At 51.5% G+C, this 9,383-nt stretch overlaps 2 protein-coding genes across 2 annotated transcripts; both read right to left on the bottom strand.

Annotated features, from left to right (window-relative positions):
* Window positions 1–416: 416 nt before the first annotated feature.
* Window positions 417–1,367, bottom strand: LOC112954758 (olfactory receptor 51G1-like). The gene has a single exon (XM_026048012.1). It carries the CDS (start codon window positions 1,365–1,367, stop codon window positions 417–419), a length of 951 nt encoding a protein of 316 aa, XP_025903797.1.
* Window positions 1,368–7,723: 6,356 nt separating this feature from the next.
* LOC112954756 (olfactory receptor 51L1-like) lies at window positions 7,724–8,677 on the bottom strand. The gene has a single exon (XM_026048011.1). The coding sequence runs from the start codon at window positions 8,675–8,677 to the stop codon at window positions 7,724–7,726; it is 954 nt and encodes a 317-aa protein (XP_025903796.1).
* Window positions 8,678–9,383: the final 706 nt, after the last annotated feature.

Below are 9,383 nucleotides of genomic sequence, written 5' to 3'. Positions count from 1 at the left end.
GAGATGCTCCAGTCCCTCCATCATCCTTGTAACAAAAACTGGACTCTCTCCAGCAGCTTCATAACCCTCTTGCTCTAGTGTGTCCAACATAGGACCCAGCACTGAAGATGTGGCTTGACTTGTGCTGAGCAGAGGGACAGAATAACTCCATCACCCTCCATATCTACCTCTGTACATCCCTTGTACATTTTTCTGCTGGAAGATCTCTGGAGGAGATGGTGTGCCAGGCTTGCTGGAGGTAGGCAAGCCCATGGGCACACAGGTGCCAGAGCTAGCAAGGTTCCTATCAGCAGGTTGCTAGTGTGACATTAATTAATTAATTAATTAATTGATATGCCAGTGGTTCATTAAGTCACACACAAATGGCACAGAGRCCAGGAGCAGGGCTCCTTCTCCCTGCTCCGCCTTGGCTRYGGTCAACACACACGGAGCAGAGCGCTGCTCTGCAGCCTCTTCAGGATCGTTTGTCGGATTGGGCTGGTTTTGATGCTGTACACAATGGGATTGAGCATGGGGGGTATGAGGACATAGGTGAAGCCCATGAGGATGTGYACCAGCGGGGAAGCACGCTCCCCAAAGCGGTGGATGATGCTCAGGCCTATGAGGGGGATGTAGAAGATGAGAACGGCGCAGAGGTGGGAGACACAGGTGTCGAGAGCCCGGAGACGCTCCTCCCCGCAGGCAATGTTCAAGACCGTCTTCACAATGATGAGGTAGGAAAGGAGAACGAGCAGGGAGTCAATGCCAAATGTGGACAGGACTGCAAAGAGGCCGTAGATGACGTTGACWCTCCTGTCTGAGCACGCAAGYTTCATCATGTCCTGGTGCACGCAGAAAGAGTGGGACAGAGTGTTGTCTCTGCAGTAGCGCAGCAGTCGCAGGAGGATTGGGGTTGGGAGCACAAAGAGGACACCCCTGAGAAGCATCAGCAAGCCCATCTTGGCTATCCTGGAGCGGGTGAGCACCAGGGAGTATCTGAGCGGGTTGGAGATGGCAACAAAACGGTCAAAAGCCATGGCCAGCAGGATGCCAGACTCCACGCAGGACAGGGAGTGGATGAAGAACATCTGCGTGGCACATGCCCCAAAGCTGAGTGCTCGCACGTTGAACCAGAAGAGGCGCAGCATGGTCGGCAGGGTGGTGGCGACCAGACACACGTCTGTCACAGCCAGCATGGCCAGAAAGAGGTACATGGGCTTGTGCAGGCTTGACTCTGCCCGTATGATGGTCAAGATAGTGCCGTTACCACAAAGAGCAACGAAATACATGAGGCTGATAGGAACGGCAAGCCAAGGGTGGAGGTGCTCCAGGCCAGGGAAACCAGTGAGCAGGAAGAGCAAAGGTTTGGAGCTGCCATTATTGGCCATTGCTGCACACGCTGGTCCTCAGCACGTGTCACTGGTCGCTGACCTGCAGGGAGAACAACGCACTGACTAGTTTGGAGGAAAGGTCTGGTAGGAGAAGAGACCAGCTTCCTCTGCAGGGGACACGAGGACAAACTCCATCCCTTATTTCAGGGACTTAAGGACTTAGCCATTAGACCCATCTAAGGCCYCAGGTACTTGGCAAATTTCCCCTTAGCTCTCCCAGCCATCTGCAATGCCAAAACCTTTCCTATTTAACTCAAAAAGAAAACACTCTTCTGCCCCTCTCATTTTCTCCTTCCTCAAGTCTCCTGTGCATTGAGGAATGACTGGTTSRWTTGGAATCTCCCCTGTACAACTTACTGTCGCTGCAAACATCAAGGCTGAGTCACTGCTTTAAGTGAGGTGGCAAAGCCAGTCCATTTCTGAGCTGAGACCTGTGAAAGACAACCTAGGGAAGAAAATCAGGGCTAGACAATGTTTGAGCAAAAGCAGAGATATAACAACCTATGAGCAGGGTGGGACCTGATGAGAATGGCCATGAGCAATATTGTAAAAATAAAACCCTAAAACCCTTTTTCCAAGCCATTTGCTRGTCCTGTCTCTTCCTTCTACTAGTGAAGTTTGGAATTAACAACCAAAGGTGCATGTTGGGCCCCACAGCAGCTTAGACCACGGGGTCTGGTGGGCACATTTTGAGGTGCATGGGGATCAAGATCTCAGCCAGCGGCACAGCGAGGCTGTCATGGGGAGCTGCTGGGACCCCCAGGTTGGACACAACAGGGTGTCCRTAGGGTGGTAGGTGCACCCAAGGAGACCAGTGTGGAAGAAATAGGCCAGAAGTGGGGTCAGCCTCACGGTCCTGCCGGTTTGCAGATGCTATAGCTCACTGCCTTGCAGATGAGTGCAAGGTCCTTCTCCATCCCACGTCACTTCAATACCATTTTCACTAACCACAAATTGGCCTGAAGCCCTCCTGCACCCATAGTCATGGTTACAGGAAGGTGAGTCAATGATGGATCCGTTTCTCATGTCTTGCATCGACCTGGTACAGCAGTAGAGCATTGATTGCTTCTCCATATTTGAGATTAAAGCATTGAGAGAAAGTATTTGCCCTGCAGCATCAGCTTTTGCCGTGGGACTTTACAACGCAGGAGRTGTCCAAAATTGAACAGAGATGGAAGAATTGCAGGCATCTGGGGATGCTTCCAGGGATCTTAGCACGCATTTACTTTGATCTGGAAAGAAAATTATAATATCACCGTTGACAAAATCTGCATATGGCACAAGCTTTGGTGGGAGAGTAAACCATGGGGATGAATTATGGTGCAGCTATGGGGAGGTGACAGCAAAGACGCGGCTTTGGCCCTGGGAAACTTGGAAGTTCTCCACTGTCAGATCCAGGTGGTTGTGCTTCCTTGAAATCAATAGGAGCGTGGAGAGCACTTGGAGGGAGTCAAAACAATGTGAGGATGGGAAAACACAATTTGTGTTGAAAGACTCAACTACCTGGCACRTCTGTCTCAGAAGAAGTCAGCTGGTGACTCATCTGCAGTCTGCACGCATTAACGAGTCWAGMATTGGTGACTACTGMGTAGGCAGCCACAGATATAAATAAACTTCTTCTTTTGAGTGAAGAGAAAAAAGAAAGATAATGTTAAAACAGGYAGTGGAAGGACTTTTTCTGAGAGTGGTCTATTTTCCCAGGGACTTCATCTCAACAGATGAGGGTGGCATGGACTGCGTTGGGTAAGGAAGGCTTTGCCCTTGGCCTCATTGCAATCTGGGATTTGGACGGTGCCGGGTGCTGACCAAAATCTGGGAGCTGAGACTCTCTCCTGGGGCTCACACACTGCAGAGCAACCTGGTGTCACACCGGCCTGACCTCCAACCAGCTCAGCCCTCAAACAGAAACACCCACTCTTGGCCCCGCTCCTCTTAGAATTTAGAGCATCTTAGAGCATTTCCAGACCTTGTCCTCCAGAGGTCCACACCTCTGGCTATTTCCCACTTGAGTTTGCCTCTGCCTGGGCTGCCCTCATCCCTCCCCACMCCAGCCACATCCCCACGTTGAGGCACCTTGTGCTTCTTCCCTCAATCAAATAATCTCTCTTCTTGCTAAAAATACACACTTTTTCTCATGCATTTCCTTTCTGTATTTGCTTCTGCACCTCTGCTTCTTGGTGCAATGTTGTCTGCTGCCCTGGGGAGTCCCTTAGTGCTGAGCACAAAAATGCTCAGGAAGGTTTCCTTCCACAGCTCAAGCCTTACCCTTGTTGARCCCAACAGGTCCACGCAGATTTCACTCAGCACCGTACAGTTGATCCCACTGGTCACACCGACTGCTGCACTGTCACGGCTGGAGGCTCAAATGCAGCTGGAGATGAGGCACCATCACCCAGTTCACCTGYGCTCTGCATCCATCGGCAGGAAGAACTGTCCACACAGCACAGGAGCACCAGAGCCGCCTTCCTGGAGAAAGCAGTTGGCAGCATTTATAGTGCACCTCTGCAGGGACCAGCTGGTTCCTTGGGAGCTGCAGCAGCAGCAGAATTCACAGYGGAGCCGCTAATCCCAGCCCCAGGGAAACGGGATCCATCCCTGGGCTTGGCATCACCTGAAGCATGTGACGATGGTTTGATGCTGGGGTGAACAACTGCCTTGCTGTGGCTGATAACGTGAGTTCTGCTCCTGACTCCAGCTGTGCCTGAGGCGCTGAGGTCCACRCTGTGCCATCCCCCAAGCAAGAGAAGGAACAGAAAGCACCCGTGGGGCTTCCAAGCTCTGCCTGCAGGGTGCTGTGACCTCAGTGGAGTTCAGGGCTGCAGTGTCCTGCAGAGGGACCTCRGAGCGCAGCTGCAGGCACCGCTGCCCACGCTCTCCTTGCAGCAGGTCAGTGCTTCTTGGAGAAGACCTRTGGGCTTGGTCTCTAGGGCAGGCCCTGCGTCTCCAGTGGAGCTGCTGCCTCCRTGTCCTTCACCTTCTCCTACAATGGGTGCAGAGACATCCAGAGAGTGCCTGGACATGCCCAACGCATCAGGGAGATGGGGAGAGGAGCATGTGCAGGAACATCCCTGAGGGAGGAGACCCCTTTGGGAAGCAGGAGCTGGAGACCCCCTGCTGAGTCGCATCCCAGGGGCAGGGGAGAGGTTGCAGCAGCCACAGGAATATCAGGATTAGGGTGCTGTAAATTCAGTTCCCATGGGGAGCCCACAAAATATTTTCTCCCTTTTTTGAGACACTTGGGATGATCTCGAGCTGTCTGGATGCTTTTGCAAAGTCAGGTCCAATCAGTGACACCATGTAGGCCATCACACAGCCTGTCTTACCCATGCAGCCCTTTCGCGGTCCACTGGCATCCAGAAGTTTCCATGAGTCATATCTTTCAATGCAACAAGCACTGTCAGAGGAAGCTCATCCCAACTTCGCTGTGCTGGTGGCACCCCAAGAGCTGGTTCATCTGCTGGAGCAAAGCAGGAGGATCTGCGTGTTCCTCCAGTCACAAGGGATGGGAAACAGGCTTCTCCTCCTCACATACCTTCCTCTGTCACTGCTCAGCCCTACCAGGCTTGGAGCACCAGGAAGACATCAGCTGTGCTAGTGCAGGAGGTATCCAAAGGCTCAGCATGGGACCTAAGCCAGGCCTAGATCCCATGATAGACAGGGAGATGTGTGTACCTGGCTTGCTATAGCTGAAGAGGGAGCCTTGGGCTCTCCGTTTTTGCTTGCATGAGGATGGGGGATTCTCTGTTGCCCAGTGAAGGCTCAGGGAGGTGTCTGGGGGGCTGGCACCAGCTTGGTCTCAGGTTTATGTGTAATGATAGGTCTAGTTCATACAAGTCTCCTATACCTTCTGGCTCGGAGAAAGCTAGATTCAGCACAGAGCTTGTAACAGCTATGGGCAGGAGATGCAGCACGTAGGGCAGGTGTGTTGGCTCTACAGCTGCTGAGGGATTATAGCCAAGGAGCCTAACTGGTACACACAGGACACGGGGCTCTGATGCTCTGCTACTCATAGTCTCATATTCATACTCATAGTTGAGCTATTCAAGCACTTTTGTGGCAACTATGAGAATTTAAGCGCAGATTCTTGCACTGCTTCAGAGGCTTCATCCCCTTGGAGGTTGCTCAGGGGGTGGACAACTCTCTGCTGCTGAAGTTCTTCTTGGAAAGCTTCAGTATTCACTAAGCTGGGACATAAGTCCCTTGCTGCATGGGCGAGTCTTTCCTCCAGACTGGAGAATCCTGGTGCCAGACCCTGCTCTGATGGAGTTTTAGCATTTTAACCAAAATGGGCTGTTTTCTGGAGGCTGCTAAGAACCCAGGGGAAGGACTTGCATGCGTTTCCCTGTGCAGAGGGCAACTATGCATGCCTGCAGCAGAAGCTGAAGAAACAACAACAGTTTTGTTGTTATGCTGGGATTTCCAGGGGTTGCAGTGATGCAGCTCGTCCCCTTCCCCTGCTCCCAGACCATCCTCTTGATTTCCAGAGTTCATGGGCAGCCTGCAAGCACTCCAGCAGACCACCCTACACCCCCAGGTTGCTGTGCCCTGCTGTGCATCTCTGCTCTTTTGGAGGCTTCTGAAAGGCAGAGCTAACTCGACATACGCATTTTTAGGGTTTAAAAAAAAAAAGTTTTTTATCTCCTTTCACTGTGTTTCCACAGTGTTTGGCATTCATGCAGAAGAGAGGGACAGGAAATCATGAGGTTTGGGTTTGTTAATGAAAAGCTTTATTAAGGAGACAACCACTCGCAGGATCTCTGCTAGATGGCATGTGAAGCTGTTGTCTGGTCCTGCTCGTCGCTCCTTCGTCATTTAGTTAATTGGCAGATGCAGTCAGCTGATATCCCTTAATGAACTAGTTAGGAGGAGAGGATGTGGTCCTAAAAGCATGAAAATGTGAAACAGATATTCACAATCAGGCAATTACCTGAGAAATTGGGAAATGGCTAGTTTGGATCCGCAGAGAAAAATAATAGCTTTGGGATTTTTGTATGTGTTTTCATTATTCTGGCCAATTTGGAGTCCTCATATCTGACTCACTCTGCAAATCAAAGGTGACTGAGAGAAAAATCTGAGTATGTCTCACTGTCAGCACAGGGGGGAAAGGTGATTGAGAGGGGGGTACTAATTAGCACAGTTACTGATGAAGCCATGGCCTGGCTGCAGGGAATGTACAGGGAATGTACAGGGAACGTACAGGGAATGCTGCACCATGCACCGTTGAACAACTCCAAAATTTCCCACTTTGGGACAAACCTGATTGTCGGAAACCAAGGACGTGTTTGGGAATAAAAGACTGCTCCTTCCCACGTCAGCATGGAGCGGTCAGGAGCTTCTCTCAGTGGCTGCATTCGTGTGGTTGAGAATGTGTCTACCTGCCTATCCTCCCTTGCTTCCTGGGACTGGGGATGATGGGCCACATAGAGCTGGGCTGGAGCATGGAGCTTTGGGGATGTGTCCACAGGCTTCATAAGCACCAGCAGCAAGGAGAAGTGAAACACTGCAGTGCCCCTACTCGTGCTTTGTTTGCATTCAGAGTGAACGTTAGGTCACACACCCTTGAGTTTAAGACCTCCGCTCCATATCTCCCTCAGACCCCTGTGTCTGTGGGCTGGTATCTTGAAACAGGGACCTAAATGGGATTAAATACATGCTGCTAAGAACTGGAAACACAGGCAGTTCCATCTCCAGGTGAGGAGGAACTTCTTCACTGTTAGGGTGCCAGAGCCCTGGAACAGGCTGTCCAGGGAGGTTGTGGAGTCTCCTTCTCTGGAGGTCTTCAAAACCCGCCTGGATGCCACCCCGGGCCCCATGCTCTAGGTGTCCCTGCTTGACCAGAGGGTTGGACAAGATGATCCCTAGAGGTCCTTTCCAACCTTAAACATTCTGTGGAAGTTTCTCAGTTCTCCCCATTTTTGTGTTACATCTGTAGTATTATTTAGTAGGCAACCAGAAGCGAACCACTTTGGGAGCTCTTATGCCTACTGACAACTCTGTAAGCACTGTTTTAGGAGGGCTCTTGAGTCTGGTCTTCCCTGGCCTTGCCTGTGGCAAGGACATGGCACTAGAAAGTGGGCAGGGGGCAACAATCCACAGCGAACAGTGAGTACACATGTCCCCCCTTCACCATGGCTTAGAGGCCAGCAGGAGAGAGGAGCGCCATGGCCTCCAAGGACAAGAAGACACCATCCTCCCCAGGCCAAGCTGGTGCAAATGGTCTGGGAGAACATAGGATATGATTGCTTGAACGGGCGAGAGGCACTAAACTCAAGGAAGAGAAGAGAAATGAATAGTCAGGATAAAAATATCATCTTACCAGCAAGGCTGTTAAAAGCATGATGTCTAACATAAGCTTAGTGTTCTGCCAGTGGTCTTCGCCTGTGAAACCTCAGGAGTATCCGCCGCCGAATCTGCTTGGTTTTCACACTGTACACGATGGGATTCATCACTGGGGGCACCAACACATAGATGTCAGCCATGAGGACATGCACCAGAGGAGAGGCATGTTTCCCAAACCGGTGGATCATGGAAATGCCAATCATGGGGACGTAGAAGATCAGGACAGCACAGATGTGAGACACACAGGTGTTGAGGGCCTTGAGGCGCTCATCCCGGGACGCGATGCCCAACACCGTGCTGATGATCAGGATGTAGGACAGCACAATGAGCAGAGAGTCCAGGCCCATGGTGGAGACAACAACAAAGAGCCCGAGAATGCTGTTGACCCTCCTGTCAGAGCAGGACAGCTTCATAACGTCCTGGTGGAGGCAGAAGGAGTGAGAGAGGACATTGGGAAGGCAGAACTGCAGTCGGCGGAGGAGAATGGGGGTAGGCATTACCATAAAAACACTCCTTACTGCAAACGCCAGCCCTGTTCTGAGGACAGTGGAGTCTGTCAGGATGGAGGTGTATCTGAGGGGCTGCTGGATGGCCACAAAGCGATCAAAGGCCATGGTCAGCAGCACAGCTGACTCCATGAGGGAGAATGTGTGGATGAAGTAGAGCTGGGCAATGCAGACATTGACCTTCACCTCCCGGGAGTTGAAGAGGAAGATGCTCAGCATTGTGGGCATGGTGGACACTGAAAGGCCCAGGTCAGAGAGGGCCAGCATGCTCAGGAAATAGTACATGGGCTGGTGGAGGCTCATCTCTGTGTGGATGATGAAGAGGATGGTGCAGTTCCCCAGAATGGCAACCACGTACATGGTGCACAGGGGTATGGTGAACCATGACTGGAGGTTTTCTAGCCCAGGGATGCCCGTCAGAAGGAACACATCAGGGCTTTCCACGGTCAGGTTGGGAAGCATCGTTATACAGTGTTGATACTGTCAGCTCTGTGCCCTAGGGCTAAAAGTGGTGGAGTTACTTGAAAGCAGCACAGATGTCAAAGACTCTGTCTGTGCATAAGCCAAAAACCTTCCTGGTAGCCACAGAGAAGTGGGTATATGCCCATATATCCCAATATGGGCATCATAGCCAGCATGGAGAACATCCTGGCACATGCCAAATCTTGCAAGCTGTGTGTTTTCATCTTCACTGCAGGCTCACAGCCTTGCTCAGAGACACGTGGAGAGTTTGAAAGGAACAACTGGAAAGGCAGATGGGGGGTTGAACAGGACATCAACAGGACCACAGAAGGATTGAGCTTAGAAGGGATGACTGGAGATCCCTTCACTGCCTTGGGGAAGTGCTGTCCAATGTGCTGCTGCCCTGTCCCAGGAACCTTGGTGCCCAGATCCCAAGAAACTCCACTGAGAACATGGAGTCCTCCAACATTCACCATGAGTTACAGCATTGACGAGGTCTGCATCGAGACCTGTATTCAGAGATCCTGTGGGACCTTCTGGAGATGGCAGAAGAAGGTCTAAGTGCTGGGACCTTGCACCAAGCCCATAGCAGCACCTTGTCCCTAGATTAACCCTAGGTTCAACCTAGACAAACTAGCCCAAGTGTCACACCTTCTGAGTGTATCTCACAGCCCCTCCATGATCATTCCACAGATACACTTTCTGG

The sequence above is a fragment of the Nothoprocta perdicaria genome, unplaced genomic scaffold (assembly GCF_003342845.1).
Source record: "Nothoprocta perdicaria isolate Ctin4 unplaced genomic scaffold, notPer1 scaffold_504, whole genome shotgun sequence".
Taxonomy (NCBI): domain Eukaryota; kingdom Metazoa; phylum Chordata; class Aves; order Tinamiformes; family Tinamidae; genus Nothoprocta; species Nothoprocta perdicaria.
The sequence above is the reverse complement of the archived record's forward strand: the minus strand, read 5'-3'. Positions and strand labels throughout refer to the sequence as shown.